The sequence below is a fragment of the Pleurodeles waltl genome, chromosome 12, assembly GCF_031143425.1.
Source record: "Pleurodeles waltl isolate 20211129_DDA chromosome 12, aPleWal1.hap1.20221129, whole genome shotgun sequence".
Classification (NCBI taxonomy): domain Eukaryota; kingdom Metazoa; phylum Chordata; class Amphibia; order Caudata; family Salamandridae; genus Pleurodeles; species Pleurodeles waltl.
This window is the reverse complement of record NC_090451.1, coordinates 559555374-559578814: the sequence shown is the minus strand read 5'-3', so window position 1 is coordinate 559578814 and position 23441 is coordinate 559555374. Positions and strand designations below refer to the sequence as shown.

The following is a 23441-nucleotide window of genomic DNA, read 5'->3' as shown; positions in this document are numbered from 1 at the left end:
GAAAAACTCCCAAAGTAGTTTTTCATCACTGTGAGACCTGCCCCACTCATAGGTCAGCATTGGGAATTCCTTAGAATACCTTTAAACTGTAATTCCTGATCAGAGAGGAGTAGCTGCCTCAAGTTTAGTATCAGTGGGCTGGTAGTGATACATCCTCCTTAATGGTAAAGTCTGATTTATTATTACTATGTTAGGAATGCCTTTCTGCCTTCACTGCCCTGTGTGAATACAGTCTGTCTCCAGTACACTTCTGGCCTGGGCTAGGTGACAGCTACAGTTGTGCATTCCCTCCAGACACCCACAACATAGGATACTCAACTGCATTTACATTCATCTGCATACTGATGGATCTTCCTGAACCGGAGGTTAGGAGGGCTCACACACTTCAAAGGGTATTGATCTGAGCCCACACAAGGGGTCTGATTACCTCCCACTGATAGTCTGGAGCCAGGGCTGGGCTAAGAGAGGGTCCTGCACACTTCCGAGAAACATTTTGAAGTCATCCATCACATCAAAGGCACTTTTTGGTATTCGTACTGGGTCTCTGACCCCTAAGATCAGTACATTCCTGGGCTCAAACTGAACTCTGCTGGAGTACTGACTGCAAAGCTGCCAGGATCACCACTCTGCCAGGATTAACTGTTTGCCTTGTTGTGCTGCCCTGTTGCCTGCTGACCTTTGCCCTGCCAAGGACTAAACCCAAAGTGACTCCAAGGGCTTGTTGGCTTTCCCCGTATTCTGTGGGAAATCTCAGGCACATCAAAGATTTCCTCGCCTTGTGGCTGTCACAGGAGCCTGACAAGCTGTGAGTCCTGCAACTACATTTTATGTGTCAGTGTCTCATTTACCTGCGCCTAGGGACCGCGTTGTCCCTGATCAACACACAAAGAAGACGAGCGAAGTGCTACTCCGCCCCAGGACCCGAGGAGCAACGCTTCCCTTCTCCACTAGTTGCAATAATCTCCAACATTGAAGTGCTGGTGGACTTTCCCCGACTGACTGCACTGCAGCACAACTTTCCTCCCAGCGCCACGGGCCCCATGGGAGAGGCTGCAGACATGCAGACAACAGTGTCTCACCCGGTAGCTACATCACAGCCTGACTTGCCTCCAGTCGACGCAGGCCCCATCTGAGACTCCCACTCACACTTGTACAGCAGGAGCACCTCGCAGCATGACTTTCTCCCTGCAAAGCGGGCCACGTGGGCGAGGCTCACTGACCTCTCCCTCAGCGTCAACGCTCTACCCAGGTAATGTCGTAAAGGGTGGTATCAGTGGTATTAGGACTAGATCACGATTCCTTTAACAGGTTCTCCCTAATCTGGGTTGGAATTGCTGTCAGAATTTATTAGTAGATTGGCCTTCCGAGCTTCGGTGTCATCGTGTTTTAGGAGCGGCGATTGCATCTCTCTTGGGCTTTGGATCTCATCTATCGGAAGTGCACACACGCACAATGTGTTTTTATTTAGAAGACTAAATTTCAAATCAGTCGGTTGGAGCTGGCAGCATTGAAATTAGCTCTCACAGCTTTCCTTCTGAGGAGTCGAGGAAAGCAGCACTAGGATGTGTCCTACAGTACCATATATATCACCAAAGTAGGAATCACTACTTCATAAGGATTTGGCCCGATATATAGGTGTGGACCATTAGGAAATTGCTGTCTCAGAAGTTCAGCCACTGTTTCATTTTAACACGCAGGTAGATCTGCTCACCACACAGACCTCGGTTTCTCAGTAGCTGGAAATCTATTCAGAGGTAATGTGAATGGATTTTGCTTTGTGGTGGGGGGGGGTCACCTGGTATAGATCTTTTTGTAACTCAAGTGTACAGCAAATGCCCAGTGCGTTCTTACAAAGAGTGTCCTGGAGGGCGTCTTTCTCTGGGCAGTACTTTGCAGAATCTATTTGTCTTTGTTCTCACTTGTCTGTTTCCACTCTTATCTCTGATTCAGAGGATAGTACTAAAGGTTTGTTAGCTCTGCCGCTCCCTTGCCATCCCTGCTGTTGTGTAGAGCCTGGACCAAGTACAGATTCCGGACACTGTCTACTGTCCTTTGCCCTTCCACTGGCTACTTCAGTGTGAAGAAAAGTGGTTCTTAACCATTACACAGAAGACCATGTTCGTCCCCTCCCAGAAACTCCAGGATGCTGCACCAATATTTGTATGCTAGTACGCTTGACCTCTCGGCATTCCGCATCCTGCCGTGTACATCAACAGCAAGCGCTATATAGCAGCTCCACTGATCCTTCATTGCAGTAGGAGTGGATTCGACGAATCTTGTGGGCACTCACTTTTATTTGTTTGCAGCAGGAGCCTGGCGGAAGTGGGCAAAGGTATTTACTTTGTGTTGTTGATGCCTTTAACATCACAACTAGGGGGAAGCACAAGGGAACGTGGCTGCAACCGCATTGGCTTGTCCCGGGGAGCTGTAGAGTTATTGTGATACTGCGTTTATGGACTTTGGAAAAGACTGAGGTATAAAAGTAGTTACTGTGGTGTTTTTGTGGTGGTGGTGGCGGCGGTCGGGTAAGAGATAACATTTTATTTTGTTCATTGGGAACTGTTTAGTAAAAGTAACATCTACATCAAATGGCCCCCGTAAGGCTTTAAGGGCCTGTGGAGTAAGGAAGGGGAGGAAAGCAAGTGTGCAGTCACACTCCTCCAGTACTGTAATGAAGAATGCTGAGCCAGAAAGTGCTTTGCATAGCTGCCTAGGGCTGGGAAAGACATCTGTGGTGGGTTATGATGGATCCCAGACGACATCCTCCCTGGTGAAATCTATTAAGTTTGTGAGGAAGCACTATAGAGGTGTGCCACAAAAAAGGAGAATGAAAAATCTACCCTCTGCTCCGATGAGCACCTCCCCTCTGTTGTTAGATACAAATAAGACAGAGTTACTTATGTCCAGATCCTTTATGAGGCTAGGTATTGGTCAGCAGGAGTCGAGATTGTCTGTCACCATGCTTGCAAATGGAATTCGGGGATGTAAGTTTCCAAGAAGGAGTTTCCTGGTTGCGGAAACAAGAAATCCTGGACTTGGAGTAATCTGTTATCAGTGGAATTCTACTAAAGGCCCAAAAATGTACAGGTGCCAGCATTGGTGGTGAGCAGGGAGTGTCTCCAGTAAGTCATATGAATCTGGGAAATGAAGATCTTAATCCCATGCATTCATCTGACTTTGCTGTTGGCCCATGCTCCTCATCATCAATGTTAGACGTCACGGTGCTAATTCAAAAAACCCTGCAGGGCATCCTCAAAGCAGTGGTTGTGAATTCTGAAACATTGAATAAGGTTTATATCCAATCTGTTGACTCAGAGTTAAAACAGATAAATGATTGCATAGCCACGCTGGTGAGACCAGTCGAGGGACAAGACTACTTGGCATGCCAGTTTGGGGTGGTAGGCGCAGGGTACGAGGAGTGTGGGGCTATTCAATCTATGGAAAAGGCCCCAACAGTAAAAGGCCAGCCTTTGGTGTATATTTCCAGATTTCCAGTGTTAATAAAAAAAAAAAGGCGCAGCCAACACGGCTATGGCTATCGACCAGCTTTGGTTTCCCATTAATAAACAATCATCCAAGAAAAGGAGAGCATGGGGTGATTGGACTAGGTAGGACAAAGAAAAACCATGGCATTAGGCAACAGTATTCGTCTGTGGTTAAAAGATTAGGAAATAGTAAAGCTGAGGGTATAGGTAGTACCCTGGCCAAAAGTAGACAATCCATTCCGCACCAGACCATTTCAATTAAAAACATTTGTAAACCAAAAGGCAGAGCATTTCCTCTCTTGGGCCTGGCATGAACATCAGGCTGGTAGAAGTCAAGAGAGGAAAAACGAGAATAAAGATGGTCCGTGGGGTCTGAAGGTGATCAATAAGGAGAGTAAAACATGGGAGGCATCCACAGGGGATAGAAAGGTACGTACCAACGAGGTTAGGCTTGCCCTGTAGCGGAACAAAGCTCCAGTAAAATACTGGGGGGGCCGGTGGCCTCTGCCCACCTCCTTGGGCAAAAGAGAAAGGGACAGAGGCAAATTCCTTGTGAGTTTATTTAGAGCCCGGTCTAGGAGGTCAACAAGGGAAAAGACTAACAAAGTTAAACCCCTTAAATAGATCCCGGTTCTCAAAATATTCTCCTCCTGCCCTAGTTTATCTTCAGTTTCATCCACCGAACTGAGACAAGTGGCTTTCTTGCACAATAGTCAAGGCAAGGATGTTACAAACATTTTGCTGTATTAAGGACAGGTGAGAGACATTCTTCTTAAAGTAGAAAGTGAATTGACGCTCCTAGGTGAGAACATTTTGGGGGGAAATAGTGTGGGAGAAGTTTAAAAACCAAGGGCCAGTTGTTGTGAATTGTCATGGAAGCCTACAGGTCAGCCAAGTCAAATGGGGTCTGCAGGAGGATTATGTTAGTTACAGACACATCAAGGAAAGTAGTGAAGGCAGAATTCAAGTCATTTTGCCCCAAGAAGAAGGATATAGGTATGGGGGCAGTCCCTCCAGTCAGAACAGGTATGACTGCCTGTATTGGGAAGAGAAGGAGGGTAAATGGGGGAAATCTAAGTAATGTGGATTAGGGCATGTTCTACTGCAATACCCATAGATTAAACAATGTAATAAACTTACAGGGGTTTAAAGAAATCATAAAGCAGTATTCTATTCTATGTCTCCAGGAGACTTGGCTGTGCAGAGCCCCCACAAATACATGGCTTTTTGGGAGTTTATCTGAAGGCAATAGGTAATGCTTCAGGACTGCCCTCTGGGGGATCGTCAACTTTAGTAGCCTCCAAAATTGCCTCTAGTGCCTGGCAGGTTAAAACACAATGCAAATGGATTTTGTCCTTTGGTATACAATTGGTGATGGAGGAAGGGGGGAGCAATGTATTATTGTTCTAAATGTATATACGCATGCACAAAGTATCTCTAACTACAACTTTAGTAGCCTCCAAAATTATCTCTAGTGTCTGGCAGGTTAAAACACAATGCAAATCGATTTTGTCCTTTGGTATACAATTGGTGATGGAGCTAGGGGGGAGAAATATATTATTCTTCGAAATGTATATATGCACGCACAAAGCATCTCTAACTACAAGGACATTATTAGATTGTTTAATGAAGATGTACTTAATATAGTTGCTCCGTATCCTGATAAGCTGATGATCGTGATGGGAGATTTTAAATCATAAACTGCTTTCTGAGACAGTGGATAGGAAATGTGAGGACTGCTTAGCCACCTTCAATATACAACATGTTTGTACACCAAACATGTTGTATATTGAAGGTGGCTAAGCATTATTTTTTTCTTTTAGCTTGTTGTAGAACGCACATTCTCATACACCTTCTTATACATATCCTTGAGACTGCTAATGGGAAATTTACTCTCAAGCCCTGCTGAAATAAGACTGCTGTGCAGAACCCTCTCCTTCAACAAGGCAAAGAGAGAAAAATATGGAATGGAATGAGGAGATGAATGATATTCCCAATTGTTTTGTCAGAAACAAACTACAAACTTCTTTACATTAACAATGTTGGCTAAGACCGCTTTAATAGCCTCATCAATACCCTGTTAAATCTTTCAGTCGGACCAGTCACATAGGGTGAATATAATGCTGTTTTCTTGTGTTTAATACCTTTGGTCTTAAGAAAAAGTCTTCCAATAACTGGGACATAATTTTCACTCCATTATCAGAAACAATAGAGTCAGGCAAATCCTCCTTTTGAAAACATTAATCCAAAAAATTAGTAACTTACGTGGCGGGATGGGTAGCCCACTTGACCTCCACCCACTTTGAAAATCGGCCAAACAAAGCTAATACATACACTTTCCCAATGGAGATATTTTCACAGGGTCCCAATACGTCTGTGGCCAGCTTTTCCTGTGCTCTCCCAGGAACACTGTATGAACAGTTTTGACTCTGTTGGTAATCAGAGACTTGTCAGAGTTCACACAAATAGAACATTGTTTAACAAAACAAGAAGTTTGTGAATCCATGAACAGCCTCCAAAAAAAGCACAAAATCTCTTTTTAGCTATGTTTTCATCCAAATGTCCTTCATGGCATAACTCAGTAACAATAGATCTGATACTCCCGGGAGTTAAAACACACATATCCTTCAGGACAGTACCCTCTCCCAGGGAAATGATATCCTTCACCTTCTGAAATATGTGCAAATCAGATGACAGTTTTTCACGTGGCCATCCCTTTTTAGTAAATTTTATAACTTCAAGCAGCTCTTTGTCTTGCTTAATGCTCTTCAACCAACATTCTTTAGAAAACTTTTTTCCAAGACATCCAAAACATCATCCACTGAAGCACACACGCACTCAATGGCATCAAGCTTATCATTATAGGCAGAATCAGGTAGCTGTGACAGTCAGCAACTATGTTAGAAGACCCAAGAATATAATTGGCAGACAAATTATACTTGTACATCTTAGATAAAATTCTCACCAGAAGCTTTCCCTGCTCCAGTACTATTGATCAAGGATAAAAGTGGCTTGTGATAAATTTTTAAAGAAAATCTTCTCCCCCATAAATACGTTTTAAAATTCTGAACACCCCACAAGCTAAAGCTTCACGCTCTATTGTGGAGCCAAGGAAAGATGTCTATAAGTAAAGACAGTGTTTTTTTCCAACATTTTGATCTTGTTAGGTAAACACTGCACTCACACCCACAGAACTGGCATCACCATATAACACACAATGATTTTTGTAATTAACCAGAGACCGAGGAGAGGCATTCAAAAAGACTTGATCTACTCAAACACAAACTGATGCTCTTATCCTCAAATTAACGGCACTACTTTCTTGAGCACTGATTTAAGTGACCCAGCAATGTGATCGAGCAAATTTGTCAACAAACCTAGAATACAATTTAGATAACCACAAATAAGATTACAACTGATCCTTGCAAATAGCATGGAGTCAATAGACTGAAGTCAATTATGTTTGGGGGAAAAATACCCTTATTTGAAATAACATGTCCCAATTACTCCACCTCCTGAGTTAGAAACTCTCATGTCCAATAGTATGCGTGACTGTAGATGCACATGCTATGCATACTCCTGCCATCTAGTCTTGGGTCCAGAGTGGTGCAAGTTGTTTTTCTTCGAAGAAGTGTTCTGAGTGACAAGATTGAGTGACTCCTACTCTCCGTGATATTGCGCATGGGCATCAACTCCTTTGTTAAATTGTTTTCTCTCTGCAGTTGGGTTCGGACGTGTGTGCCTCCACTTTGTGTATCGACTCTCCTCAGTTTGGAACTTCTAATTCTTTTCTTTCCTTTATTAATGTATCAATCAAACTTTTTCCATCTTAGCACTCTCATAGCTCAGTCAATTGAGGCTTCGTCAAATTGCCTTTCGGGGTGCCAGCGCCCACTCAGACCTATGTTCCAAGTGGCTTCTGCACGGTCGGAAATGTAACGGACTTCATTGCGTTTCTGTCCTCTGTGTCACGCCAAGTTCCCCCACACTGGCCAATACCTCATGTGCAAACTTTGCCTCACCCCGGACCATCGGCAGGCGGACTGCGACGCTAGCAAGTCATTTAATTAGAAAACAACACTACAAGACCAACGCGCTCCTAGGCTGGAAATGGCCCAGAAGATGCTAGTCGACACCCTGGACCTCTTCGGTGAGGAGTCCGATGTTGAATTTGACATTGAAAGCCACAAGGTGATCTCTACTAAGCGCGTGGGTACTGTAGCCCCTTCTGTCCCACGTAAGATTTCTAAAAAGACATTCCACTTTGTCCTTGAGGTCACTGGTCCGCCACTGCCATCCCGCCATGGTTGGCACCATAAATCTACTTCAGCCTCCCAGCCTGCTTGCTCTGCGCCAAATGTGGCCCAAGGCCAAAGCTGCTTTGTCTGCAACAACTCTACAGCTTTGGACCGAGAGATTGTTTTGTATTGTTCCAGACCTCGGGACTGATCTGACATCCACAAGCCTCTTCTTCAGTGCCGACTAAGATCCAGAATCAAAAGACCTTGGCACCAAATGCCTAGGCACTGAAACCATTAGAAACCAGAGAACCGGGCCAGTCTTCCACCAGCCCATCTCCAGGCAAGCCCATACTAGAGAAAATGGACACTCATGAGCGCAGACTTGAGATACAAGAGTGCATAGTGTGGATTATTGCTACTTCTTCCTCCCCTTTGCTCCCTAAAAGAAAACATTCGTTTCTAGAGGCTCTGGACCTTCCTGTCCCTTCCAAAAAACAAAAAAACAGGGCAAGGCTTCTAGCCCTCTTTCTCCCACACCAGCAGTTCCTCCACCACCTTCCTCCCCTCTAGATTCCCCAACATCACCCATATAGGGGAATTACTCTTCACAGGGTTCCAATCACTCTTACACTGGCAGTTTACGGGGTCCTTCAGATGACAAGGACCCTTGGAATGCATATGACACTGATCCCATTCCATCCAATGATCCTGACCTCTACCAGCACACCCCTCATCACCAGAGGACACCACTTCCTACCAGCAAGTATTCACCAGGGGAGCCGCTTTTCATATTGGGGAGCTGCACAAGGATCCTATTGAACAGGATTTTCTATTTGACACACTAGTGGCCACCCACAGAGACATTCAATAGCTCCCCATGCTCCGTGTCCTGCTTGGCCATGCTTACAATAACTTTGAAGAGCCTGTCCATTCATGCATCATTACACCATGAGTAGACAAAAAATACAAAGCCACTCGCTCTCTGGCGTGCTGTACATCAGGGCACAGATACCACCCGATTACATTGTGGCAAAGAGCCTGTAAATGGCTGAAAATCAAGCCACTTAGGACTTTCTTCCCCATGAGAAGGAGAGTAAACACTTTGATCGCCGCCAGGTAAAAGGGTAGCGGCACATGCTGCAAGCCATTGTGGATAACCTACTCCCAGGCCCTTTTGGCCTTGTACGACAAGGCCCACTAGGATGAAATGGAAGAGCTCTCGCAGTTTCTTCTAGAGGAACATCAGAAAAGGGGTCAGCAGATTGTCTCAGAGGGGTGAGATCATCTCTATTAACTCTATTAGGTGCGCCCTTGATGCAGCAGACAACCACTCACATCATCAACACCAGTGTCCTTTTAAGCTCCCAAGCTTAGCTGCATTGCTCAGGTTTCAAACCTAAAGTCTATCAAGCAGTAGTCAGTATGCCCTTTGATAAAGAGCACCTCTTCTGGCCACAAGTTGGCAACACATTGGACAATCTAAAAAAAGAACACAGACCCTGCAAAGGCCATGGATGCCTTACAGACCACTCCACAAAGAAGTTTCTTTTGCCGCCCTGGCTTTAGGTGCTCATATAAATAATTCACCTCAGATGCGTCAACATCACATCTCGGACAGCCTCAGTCCACCTACACACAAGGTTTCTACTGAGGTTCTTATAGGGGATCTTCCCATAAAGGGAAAGACACTGCCTCACATAGTTTCTCCTCCATTGCCAAGCAGTAACTACCTCCGCCTTCCTCCCGATCATGTAACACCTATCGGGGGAAGACTTCAGCAATTTATTCCATCTGGGACACCATCACCACTGATCCAATTGGTCCTTGCCATTATCCAACATGGTTACTGTCTGGAGCTCATCACCACTCCTCCCAATATTCCCCCTCTTACTCACAGTCTATCTCAGGAACACTTAACCCTTTTCAAGCTAGAAGTCCAGGCCCTCCTTCTCAAAGGAGCCACAGAGCCCTTTCCACCACAACATCAAGGTTCAGCGGTATATTCCCTAATCCCCAAAAAGGATGGCTCTCTCAAGCCCATACTCAACCTCAGGCCTCTCAATGAATACGTCCTGTCAGACTAACACCACATGGTTACTCTTGAGGACGTCATCCCTCTTTTACAGCAAGGCGACTTCATGACAGCTTTAGATCTAAAGGACACTTATTTCCTCATACCAATTTATCCTGAACACTGAAAGTACTTAAGGTTTATCATTGCAGGCAAACCTTACCAGTTCAAGGTCCTTCCCTTCAGAGTCACTACCACTCCCAGGGTATTCACAAAGTGCTTAACAGTAGTCACAGTACACATCTTTCCCCATCTGAATGACTGGCTTATAAAAGCCAACAAGTTACAACAGTGCCAACACCATAGTCAGTTGACAGTGGATCTAGTCTGAGTTTCACTCTCTACAGTCCCAAATACCACCTTCAGCCCCTGCAGGTTCAACCTTACTTAAAGGCCATTCTCAATCCACAGTTAGGGTTGGTGCATCCCAACCCAGCTGGCATCCAGAATTTCCAAACCCTTCTCCCTCAGTTACAGGAAAGCCATTCCTACACAGTCAGGACTATTATGTGTCTGTTGTGGATGATGGGCTCTTGCATCCCCATAGTTCCCAATGCCAGACTCCACATGCGTCCCCAACAGCAATGTTTGTCTCACCAGTGGTCTGTCACAGGGTCACCTAGAAAATCTAGTTTTGTTAGACTGCCACTGTACTCTGCAGTGGTGAAACATCAACAATTTTTTGAAAAGGTTGCCTTTTTTAGACCCTGTGCCTCAAGTGACACTGAACATAGACGCATCACAGACATGTTTGGGTGCTCACCTTCAAGGTCTGACAGTCCTAGGCCTTTGTTATGCTAATCACTAGTCTCTACACATCAACTACCTGGAGCTTCAGGTGGTATTCCTAGCACTAAAAGCCTTCATTCCTCACCTGTCTCACAAGGTTGTCTACACCAAAACAATATGATAACCTTGTATTACTTACAGAAATAGGGGAGTGGTTTTCTCGCACCCTCACCACTATTAGACCGTACGAAGGTGGGCCAACAGGGTAGCTCCTATTCAGGAACAGAGGAGGCTTTCCCCTTCATCCCCCTGGTTTCATGAAAGGCTAAAAACTCTTAGACAGGCCTGTCACTGCCAAAACAGGATCTGGAGAAAAACATTTGTTCATAAAAAGCAGATCTGTAGGAAAAAATGAGGGAATATGTTAGCTCTCAAAGAGAAGTCCTCATACTGTTCTCACAAGATAGAATCTGCCACATACTCGAGAGAGCTCTTTAAGGTGGTTTAGCAGCTTTCCACCCCTTTGTCAGTTGGAGAATGAGGGTTCACATGTTTCTTGTGATCACCTGACCACCTTTTTTCAAAGCAAAATCACTGACATTTTTGAGGGACTTAATCAGCAAAATTCCCAAATAATCTTAGCCTTCCAGCAAAGAATGGAGTTTGTCGTTGGAATCCTTGGAGTGCGGAGAACTGGGAACCAAGAGTCAGTTACTCACAGTGTTTCCACCTGTTAACCCGATACAATAGAACAACATATTCTTAACTCTAAATCAGGCACACCCTTGGAATCATGTGGTCTGACTAGCCTGCGCATGGAAGCTGGCACTGTAGCAGGTCCCCTTATGACCTTGGTGAATAAAGTCATCAGCGTATGCTTCTAACCACGTCACTGGAAGGAGACTGTTATCAAGCCTCTTTCGGAAAAGCCTGATCCAGATACTAGGATTGTGAAAGCTACTGCCCGATCTCTCTACTTTTGTTTCCAGCCAAGATCCTTGAGAAACATCTGAATGGCCATTTGACAGAGGTCACGGAAAAGCAGGGGTGGTTGGACAAATTGCAGTTTGGTTTCCGTAAACATCATGGCACCAAAACTGCTTTGGTCTCTGCCACTGATTGCATTAAGCGGCTTGTGGATGAGGGACAGGGTGCAGCCTTGGTTCTTCTCGAGCTGCTCACAGCTTTTGACATTATCTCCCTCTCATTGCTAATTAAACGCCTCCAAAATGTTGCTATTGCAGATCAGGCACTGGCCTTGCTTCCTCACTGACCGCTCCTAGAATATTGGTAAACCAGTTCCAGTCAGATGTGTTCTCCCTACCTCGTGGAGTGCCACAGGGTTCTTCCTTGATCCCAACACTTTTTAAAATTTGTATGTGTCTCCTCTTGCGGCCATCATTGAGGCTTTTGGGCTGAAAGGAATATCATATGCAGACGATACCCAGATTGTGTTGATCCCTAGGAACTCAGGAGACACTGCGCACAACTTCTCTCAATGTATGTCAGCAGTGGCTAGTGGGATGGAATTTAATTTCCTTAAGCTCAATGGGGAGAAAACTGACGTATTGCTTTTTTGTATGCAAACCTCAATCTGCAATGACACTCTAGGTGCTCCCCCGATTCCTGCTGTGAAGGCTAAAAAAACCTTCGGGTTACTTTAGACACTGAGGTATCTCTGAGTGGTCAGGCCACTCATATGGTGGCAACTTGCTTTTGGCTTGAGGAGGCTAAAGAAAATGTTTCCATTCCTCTCTATAGCTGCATGGAAACAGGTTGCAGTAGCTTTAGTCATGTCTGGATTAGATTATTGTAACTCTCTACCTGGAGGCCAACTCTGGCACCCTAGCAAAATTGCAGGTAGTACAGCATGCGCTTGTTAGAGCAGTGCTGGATTCTCAAGTTTGTCAGTAGGTGCAGGGTTGGGTGAGTTGCACTGGCTTCTTGTCAGAAAAAGCATCATGTTCAAGGCTATTTGTATTGTGCACGAGGCCCTCTGGCATCATAGTCCTGCTGGGATTAAATATATTTATAGTTTTATTGTTATATTCAAGGCAGAAATCTCCGTTCAGGCCATTGCAATTTGGTCTCCATGTCTAGAGTCCAGAATAAGAAATGGGGAAACAGAGCCTTCGCAGTTGCAGCAGCCAGACTCTGGAAGTGCCCCCCAATTACTTGACTGCGATCGTCGAACATTTTCTTTTCAGAAAGGCGTTTAAGACCTGGCTTTACACCCTATAGCACTTTTTGGACTAGGATGCTATGGTTTACTACACTATTATGTTGCTGGTCAGCCATAACTACAGAGCCTTGCTGCCGTTGGGTAATTGTCATGCTTTATACATTTAGATTGAAATAAAATCCTTACGGGACTCACAAAATAGGCAATACCCAGGACAAAAAACTTACAGTCAATAGAACAATTTCTTACAGTTTAAACTCTCCATAACACATTTAAGTTGTGCTTTTTGACAGAAAGTGTCCCAATTGCAGTTTTCAATTCCCAAACTGACAACTCTATTCCATCAACACAGAATTATTATTCACACTGCTGGAATATGAATCTTCATTTCCACAACTGGAATTATTCACTGTCCTGGAAAGATCAATTGCATAGTAGTAATTTTCCATTCATATATACGCATAATTTTCAGGATTGTAATTACTTCCACACACAATACCATCTTTTACCTATCAGAATAATTTCCAAATCAAAAATTAAGACTGCATACCTGAAATTATGTTGTGCACACTTAAAACGTGCACTAACACAAATTAAATCAGTAACAGGATTCTTAGAATCTTCATTAGAAAACAGAGTCCTTATTCACAAATATGAAGTGTTATGTGGAAAGTCACTGTGATTGTTAATTATATTTATAGCGCATTTACTACTGCTAACTAGATGTCGAAGCACTTTGCAACGAGCAGTACACTACCCCAGAACTCAAGATTACAGTAAAATAGTTATAGATTAGTAATATGTTTTTTCCACGTGGATTGGCTGTGTTTAGTTTGTGCTCCTTACTTCTTGTGTATTTAGTAGTTTTCAGAGTAGGGAAAGAATGCTAGGAATGGATTAGAAAAGGGGAAGCAGAAATATGTTATGGACATGTGTGCCTGTTAGATGAGTGAATTGGCATTGAAGGAGGGGGACTTTAAAAAAGGTGTTCACATAGTACACATGTATGCCTGTTAGTTGGGTGAATTGGCTAAAATAGGTTTGAGAATGATGTAAGGGAGTTCATGGTGGTCAGAAAGGTTTGGGATAAGTCAGACAAAAGAGGGATGGGACACAGGTTAAATAAAGTAGATTTTTTTTTTAACCAAGAGAGAAATTAACTTACACATACTTACATAACAATGAGAATTAGTAAAGGTTTGATGGCTGGAGTAAACCCCAGTAAAAAAAATTGTGTGTGTGGGGCTGGGTGTGTGTATGTGTGTGTATATATATATATATATATATATATATATATATATATATATTTTTTTTTTTTGTGAACAAGAAATAAATGCCACGCACTCCGTTCAGCTCCTCAAAAAATAAATCAGGTTTATTCGATGCAAAAAAGAGAAAACCAACGCGTTTCGACTTTACAGTCTTCTTCCTGGTTTTACAGTCTTTTCTCCATTCTTACTATTTATAGTGGTTCATTCCCAAAGTCATTACAGTGCATTATGGTTTGAGTAGTTTTTTATGTGTATACTGTCGTATAATTAACCTGAAAAGGAATTTTTCAATGATTAACAAATGCATTGGGATTAAAAAGAAAATGTCTGAACAAAATACTATGGAGGAAGGAACTAATTATCACTTACATAAATGAATAATTATCACATTATATCATTTTGAAAGGTAGGCAAAAAGTAATCAACTTCTTATGTACATGATTAATTTAGAAATACTTTTGAGGATTAGCCACAGTCATTGTTACACAAAGAATGTTTTGGATTCACATTTTAACATTTAACTTAAATTGAAGTATTCTAATTTCATAAAGACATCATTAACATTATAAATACCAATATTCCAAAATTTAAAGATGAACAAAAAGTTCCTCATCATTGTTCAATCCCAAAGGGCTCTTTGACCTCATTAAAATAATATATTTAGATTCAAGTTGTCTAAGTTTCTTTACTCTATCTCCACCCCTCTCGTGTTCAGGAATATGGTCAATACCATAATACCGTAACTGTTTCCAACTGTTCACTTCATGTTGCTGAAAATGTTTAGCAATAGCATATGTAAAATCTTTATGCAGAACCGCTCTGATATGTTCAAAAATTATTTTCTTTAGCATGCAGATTGTACTACCTAATATATATATATATATATATATATATATATATATATATATATAATTCACCAAAAGTATTCACTGCACTCCATGAAGTTTCAATAGTGCCTATTTATTAATGCCAAAATAACAACCACCAACGCGTTTCAACTCCCCAAGGAGTCTTGTTCACAGTGAATGAGTCCCTTTTCCCTTTTGCTATTTATACCCCATAGTGCTTCATTATTTGCAATGCATCCTGGATAGTGTAGTTTCCAATTAAAAAACATTTATATAATTTTCCTAATTTTAAATACAATTACTAAAATTTAAAATACAAATAAACATGACAAATACATAAGGTAGTGCTGATTTAAAAAACGCCTTCCTCATTATATAATACTTATTGCGTGCGCTCTCCTCTAATGTGCCATTTCATTCAGTTTCTAATTCATAACTTAATACTATTTATATTCGCCACTGATCATTTACTATATTGTATTAAACAAAGATCTGTACACAAGTGACACAAATTTCCTTATAACATCTATTTCATTTTTCATATATATATTCAGAGATAGTATCACTATAGTGTTCCAGCATTTCCAACTAAGACATACCTATATGTTGTTGATGACCTTGAGAGATTTAGTAAATTATCTATTAAGTTCTACTCTCTAGATCGTAGGTAAACACATATCAATTCTCTCCAATGTAATACCGATCATTATTTGACTAGGATGTCATGTGCTTTTTTTCATAGTATTTTGTCAGTGGCCTACCCGCATGAATGCCATTGTTGTCATATATTTAACCATTTATCAGAATCACAAATGTACATGTAATTCTTTGTCCGTGTTCAATCCATAAGGCATCTTCGTGCGGAGCTGAATAATGAATTTGCTCCCCATTTGTCTAAGTTTCCGAATTCTATCTCCTCCTCTCTCGTTTCTTTTCATGTGTGCTATACCTATAAATCGTAATGATCTCCAATCATTGGTATGCGAATTCGCGAAGTGTCTTGCCATTGTGTAGCTCATGTCTTTGTTGGTAATAGCTCTAGTGTGTTCTAAAATCCTTTTCTTTAATGGACAGATTGTACTGCCAATGTATCTCAATCCACACTCACATTCAAGCATGTAAACTACATATTGGCTGTCGCAGGTGATTCTTTGTAAGACAGTGGAGTGCACCACCCAGCAACCGTTAGACCATCTTTGTTTGAAGATATATATATATATATATATATATATATATATATATATATATATATATATATATATATATATATAAAGCAACAGTATTTACATTGTCTGATATGCAAATGTATCTTGTGGTGAAGTATGCAAAGGTTTTTTTTTTTTCTTCAAATGACCGAAATTACTTTATAGATACATATATACACCTGACACTTAGTAAAGATTTAGTATTAGGCCTACACCTTCCTATAATTTCACCACTATGTACATAGAAGTAGCTATGTGTGCATGGTCTGATTGACAAATATGACAAATATATCTTGTGGTGTGATAGACAATTTGTCCCCTTACATTATTCACACGATTAAAATTGGTTGCACATTCACAGTTATTGGTTGACACATGAAAGATGAGCTGAACACCAAGAACCTTAAGCTGCTTACTCAAAAATAATAATTTAATCACTGGAATGCTCATGTGCACCCTTGAAATCCTCAGTCATGCAGACGTTACCACACCTGAAATTATAAGAGATAGTCCAAATTATAATTCACAGGTGGCATCATTTGCACATTTAACACACTCAAACGCATTATCTGTACAGTAGGAGTCCTCGCTCTCCATGGTCAGATTTCTTACCATCTCTCCAACTCCACTAACCCACATTTCATGCCTCTTGATAACTGTGAATAATAGTATTTGTTTTTTTAGGGCTATTCCACAGATGTGTGTGTTCCCATCTCTAAGCTCCCTGAAATTGTGGTGGAGACGAAGAAAGACCTGATGGAATCACAGCTTACAGGTACAGATCTGTGTTATGAACCTATTTCAGTCATTCCATTTCTCTTCTTCCCCTCATTTACCACACATCCTCTTAACTTCAATCGTGCTTTTATTTAGGTCTGACTAGAGCTTCGGAAGGGGACCAGACCAATTCACATGGACAATAAATATTCAGACAGCTTTTTGAGCTCGTCTCATGGGTCACTGGTTGCTTTGGGTCAGGCCCCTGAGCTACTGTTAGCAGTTTTATTCACATTCTGCTGGTTCCTTTAGGAGTATTTCCTCTTTGTTGGAGTGCTTCCATTGTCGTGCAAGGACTGTGAAAGTGTTTGTACTGCATTTAAAGGTCACTGTTAATAATTCTTATTGTTGTATATTTGTCATTATCACCCGTGTGTGTATAGAGGAGGAGTGTTGATGAGTCACTGCCTCGACAACTGGTCAGGCTACTTGTTGTCTACCTGCTAAGGGTTGGCCAATCATTTTTGTATGGCAACAACTAGGAGTCAGCCTTCACTCATTCAAATGTGTGTCAAGACTCTAACGCAAGCCTGACACTGGGATGGCTGGTTGTTGTGGCCTTTTTGTTTTGTAGTTCAGGATAACCCATCCATGAGAAGGCCGCCCAAAGTCTTGAAAGACTTAGCTCTTGTTGGGTTTGCAAGACTTAAACCACTCATGCATATAACTCTGTGATGGACATACTGGCCGTTTCATCAGACTTCGCTGCTTGTCCCCAGTACCTGAATCCACAGTACACTGCTGGGTCCTTCTGCTGACACCAGCACTCTGCTGGAGACCTTTGTGCTTCAGTCTGCGAGAACACAAGCTCCATAGCCGTGCTTCAGTAGGGTCTAGTGAGCAACTGATAGGAAAGAGTAGTTTTCTGAAAATTAATTGTGCCCTTTTTCATTCAGCTCTGTACGTGCAAAGTTTGATCAAATATATATAGACAATTGTTGAAAATATAGTGGAAGCTTTTAAACAAATTTGTTTTACCGTATAGTGTATTTGACCAGGATTTTTTCTATAAAATCAACACATCAGATGCAGCTGACCTTGTTAACAATACAAGATATTTCAGACTTGTCCCAACATCTTTCTGGTGGAGAACCTGGTCTTAAACTGATATGTTTGCAGTTCACCCTCTGTGTGACGAGCAAGGGCAGAAACTGATGAAACAACAGCAGGAAAGAATAACTAGGTGGACAGTGGATCACAGGCTTTGGGCGAACACTTTGCAAATCGCTTACGCAGACACACCACCTTTGGCCGGCCACATCTCTGTGGTACAGATATGATAATGAAGGGAAGAAATGGTTGAGGGAAACTGCTCAAACTGTAACACACCTCCCTTGCCATGTTTTCTTATGCATTCCTGGTAAACCTTTCTCTCTGGAAGCTTATTGTTTTGTTTTTAACTGATCTTTATTGGAATTTTACATACTAAGGAAAACAGCATTTAGGATCAGTTACATAACAAAGACTGGACTCAGTTGCTCACACAGGTCGCGATCTAGGACACAGTGGGTGGAGCACACAGGAAGCACAATCAGCAAGGCTTTTGTGAGTGAAAGGGATAGAGTAGCGACCTGGTGAACACAGTGTGTAGTAATCATGAAGTGACAATGCATATCATTATAAAAGGCTGGGTAGGGAAAGAACAGTCAGCGATAATGCCACTGAGTGCATGGAGTGTAGCAATGAGGGGAGGCACCAGCCACAATGAGTGATGTAACCCGGAAATAATACCCTTGACTTAAGGCACCACCAACGCAGGTTGACACGGGGCGGAGGCCCAGTTACTTCTCTAGTTCATGGTGGCCGCAAGCCAGAGTCTGGTTCCAGAGCCAGTAATATAGTACCCCATCCCATGATTTGTGTTCCCTGCGCAGCCTGCTGCAGGAGCTGTTGCATCGTGTTGCCCTTGGCTCGTGCCCAACAGCAGAGCTCTTGCTTTCAACCTGCTAACGAAGGTGCCAAGGTCACGTTCTAGTGTATTGCAATCACTCACTGCACCAGTACAAGTGCCTAGTTTAATAACTTCAACAGGCACGTTTTTGGGCTGTTAGTGTCTGCTTGTTTTATGTAGTCACAGACGTCTGTCCTGAACGCATGCAGCTTTTGTGTGCTGCCATGTCATATGGTAAAGTAGGTGACTGGGGTGAATGTTTGATTTGTTCCGCATTCCGTCCATCATCTGTTCTTTTTGCATATGGTAAAAGTCAGCATGTTCTACACCTCATCTGGGGCATGCAAACGGCCCTGCTCCAAACATCCTGTGTAAACATGAGGGGCTCTAGTGTGTGAGGTGTACACATTTGAACTCCAGCTGTTTCTGTTGCACATTTCAGGAGTACTGTGGGATGTGGTACAGGACCTTGCTCAATCGTAGCTCCTGCATTGGAGTGGAGGAGCGTTGCCCCACTTAAATGCCCCAGAGATTAAAAATAAAAAGGTAACTTACTACCCTTTTATTTTTTTATCATCCTGTCCTGAACAGTATCAGGATGGGACGGGGCCTACTGATTGGCACTGTTAAAAGTGTGCATGTCTCTTTGGCTGGTCATTTTGCAATGGCCAGTCTGGCATGCGCACCTCAAAACTCTCAAATTAGCTGTTTTAAGACAGCTGGGTTGAGAGCAAGTGCAGGCCTCCTGTGCGCTGGGGCGCATTGAGAGATGCCGCTCCCTCCAATCAGGTGCTGCTCACATGCTGGTTTACAGCATGTGAGCAGTGCCATGATTGGTCAAGGGAGTTTGCATTGGCCTGCACACCGCACTTCAGAGACGTCCGTCGGGAGGATGACTTGGGATTCGATATGTGTATTTTTTATTTGTGTTTTTTTTATTTATTTTTATTTGCGTGTGTGAATGTGCATCCACCAGTTTGGCCGCCCCCTCCTCCTTCGTAGGTGCCTGCCGCCACTGATCTTGCTCCAGTCTTCATTGGTAAAGTCAAGATGCAAGTCATGGCCCCAGCTGCGTTTCAAACCTTCAGCGCTGGTGTCATTGCCTGACCCAGCACTGTGTACACATTGGTGATTCTATGCTTTGAGGGACTTCATGTCATCAGTGTGTGCATTGCTGGCTCAGTGTCTGGTTTCTTACATGGCTTACCCTGTACTTTCCCCACCACAACCCTAATTGCTGCGTTTGTCAAGAATTTTCCAGCTGGAGTACCATATATCTCTTGTCTCAAAGCTTTGCAAAGAAAGAGTGACCCCCCGCGACAAATGCCCCAACAAATGTGCCATCGCTCTGACCATTTAGGCGTCAGGCAGACACCACTGGGGGAATATTCGTCAAGTACACTGCTCTGCCACATCGGCGGCATAGATAACAGAACCAGCAATGCTAGACCACTCGGAGCAAGAGCAGCATGCGTGCATTGCGGAGGCCCATCCCCAAGCACATGCATTCATGTCCCCCAAAGCCAAAGATACTTTGTCTATGGCAGCGCTTCCAGAGCAATCCATGTCATCAGCCATTGTAGCTGACCCAGTAGGTAGTACAGCTCGTACTACAGGGCCCTCCACTATCAAGGGTAGGCACGGTTTCCTCAGGGCTACATAGTGTCAGACAACACCCGTTCAGAAAGCCATTCACGTAGGTTGCAGAACATCGTTCAGTGTAACAGTAGGACGAAATTAGCAAACATATAGAGCTGCAGCAGAGGCATATTCGCAAGTGCACTCCGACCAATGGGTGACATTGGTAATGCCCGCCATAACACTGACAGTGCACGAATACAGGCAACCAAACTTGCCCTTGCATACATCTTGAGGATCTCTGCACACATGGACACCCAGGTACCAAAAGGTGTGCGAGGCAATCAGGATCACGTAGGGTCCAAGCTTCTCCAAATAAGCAGTGAGTCACACAGGGAAAAAATGCATGATTTCTGTGTGTTTAGGAGGAGCCAAGGGATCATAACAAATGAGTCTAGGCGTCCGAAAGGTGGCACTAATTCCGAAGTGACATAATTCAGTTAAACTAGAACATCATTTGCATATAATGAGCTACTGTGTCTCTCCCCTGCCACCCTCAGTTCATGCCCCACATTCAAGGTGCTCATCCCACACGACAAAGGCTCTATAGTGAGTATGAATACTAAGAGAGAGAGATAACGGACAGCTCTTGCGAGTGCCTCTATAAATCTGCAGTTGTTCCTATTACTCTCGCCCAACCCAGAGCCGCGCCTTGTGGGCCACATGTAGCAGCTGGGTCCAGGCCAGTAGCTCCTTCCGAAACAGCTTACAGAGGAGGAACGCCAAAAGGTATACCCACAAGAGGCTATCAAATGCCTTCTCCATGTCCACTGAGACAGTCACCGCTTGGGGGAAGTCTCTCGACAGTTCATCCAGGACATGGAAAAGGTGCCTTCTTTTTGAGTTGAGGAGGTGCGCCTCCTCAGCACAAAGCTGCTCTGATCTGGGTGGATGAGGGACGGTAACACGAGTGTATATGATTTGCAATGATTTTCCCCAGGATCTTACAATCTAAGTTAAGGAGGGACAAGGGCTGATACACACCTCTCCAACGGGTCCCCCCTGCTTTGGGAGCATGTCTGAGGGACTCCTCATAGTCATGAGGACTCTGGTAGCTGCCATGCCGAGTGGGCTGTTGCATATACCCTTGTGGAGGGCTTTTGTTGCGCCGTCTGATATCACTTGAATAATTCCAGAGGGAGGCCATCGCCACCAGGATTTTTGCCCATCACCAGCAGCTTAACTGCCATAATGGGGAGTCTGTCCATTTGTGGTCTATCCTCCAGGATCAGGGTGGCCAAAGGCATATTGACCAAAATGGAAGTCAGTTGGCATACCCTTTCAACCAACATGAGGGTTCAGCGTTGAGGCACTGCTCCTGTCACTAGCCTGTACAGGCTACACTCCATAACAGCCTAGGAGGCCTGTGAATCATCCCCCTGCCACGTGGTGTCCGGACGTTTCTAGTACAAGCTTCAGGTGCAGACCCCTAGGTTGATTCTGCAAGCCCCCTGTAGCTGTAGGATATCCAGCCGGTCCTCAGTTAGTTCAATGTTCTTTTGGTCTGCTGTCCACATGGCGGTGTCTTTCCTTGATCTAGGTCGTGTCAGTTCCTTATCTGAATGCAGTGTGACCCTCGGAATTCCCTGCATCTCCTTGTTTGAGCTTTTAAGAAGCCCTCTGTCCTCCACGTTGCTGGCCTCTGAGGCGAAAGAGGAGTTGTCTCCTGGAGCACCCCTACAGCGTTGAGGCTCTGTCCATGTCAGCCTGGGACTTCCTGGGGGGTAGGGCCACATAGTTCTCAGGCCCTCTTCCTTGCTTGTTCTTCCATTGTTGTGAATTTCTGGAGTGCTGCGACCACTGTTGCAAGGCCTCTACCGGCGAGGATGCCTTGTGGGCCTCTGCCCAGATTCAAGCCTCTGTTGGGTATGTGAAGTAGAGGGATTTACTCTCATGGGTGATCCAGAGCCTGGCTGGGAAGAGCAGGGGATATTTAAGTCCCATGTCACGTAGTCTCTGCCTCATGCTAAGGAACAAGGCTCTGTGCCTTAGGACAGAAAGGGTGTAATCTGGGAAAATGAAGACCTTGCTGTTGTCCACCATGAAGTGGCCTGTCTGGCTGCTCATAGGATAATGTTTCTGTCATGAAAGTGCAGGAGTTTAGCCACAACTGGCCTAGGCACCTGGGGGTGGCATCCTCACCAGAACTTGGTGCATTCACTCCAAGGAGAAAAAGTAGATAGGACCAGGGGTGCCACCATTCCCGCAAGCCATCCTTCCAAGTAGGTTACAATATCCTACTTCTCTGTGCCCCCAGGCAGACCCACCACATGAATGTTGCTGCAGCATACCCAGCCCTCGGCATCCTTTGCCCTGTTTTCCAGGAAGTGGAGGCAGTCTTAGAGCCCCTGCAGTTGCTGTTGAAGATCTGTTGTATGGGGCTGCAGATGTTGCAGTGACAATTCTACCTGGGTCACCCTCTTGCACAGTTTCTTTTGGTCCTTGCACAGTAGGCCCACCTCCATTGCCACTGCATCTATCTTCACCTCCGTAGAAGTTTGGAAGGAGTTCACTGCTTCCAGCATCTGATTAACACCATCAGGTGCAATCGTGGAGGCTGCCAGTTGTGACTTCTGTGCACCGCCCAATGCTTCAGCACCCATCTCCTCAGTCCGTGCATCTGCAACTGGGTGCAGTGTTGTAAGTGGCTGTAGTATGCCCATTTTTTGGTTCCTCATCACTGGCTCCAAGTCCGTAAGCAATTTTTTTAAAACAACAAACTGTTAAAAAACCAAAGGGGGTCAGCTGCTCTTCCACCCCAAACAGTCAGCGGGCAGCCTGCTTACCCATCAGGTGCAGCTTCCCGCAATGGGGCGGCCAAGGTCACAGAATGTCCATTATAGGCATCATCTAGGCTGTAGGTGGGCACCCACAGTTACTGTGATGGCGGGGGACTGCAGCACATGCTTCCTCTGTTGAGAACACTTAGACGACCTTGGTTCAGCCTCCCTCAGCCAGTCACCGAGGTTGAGGCCTAGCAGTAACCATGGGGAGTTTTGCCTCAATTTCCCCCTCTGTCCACACCCAGGTAACAGCAAAAGTTTTTTTTTTTTTTGGAGGGGGCGGGCCTCTCTACCTCCAACTGTCTTGCAGTAACCCCCAT

At 44.0% G+C, this 23441-nt stretch overlaps 1 protein-coding gene across 2 annotated transcripts in view; it reads left to right on the top strand.

Annotated features, from left to right (window-relative positions):
* The window catches only part of LDHD (lactate dehydrogenase D), a 432353-nt gene that overhangs the window by 248239 nt on the left and 160673 nt on the right, over positions 1-23441 (top strand). For both annotated transcript variants that reach the window (XM_069217648.1, XM_069217649.1), the window contains exon 9: positions 16717-16807. In XM_069217648.1, the coding sequence (XP_069073749.1) occupies positions 16717-16807 (91 nt within the window). The remainder of the gene's footprint in view (positions 1-16716; positions 16808-23441) is intronic.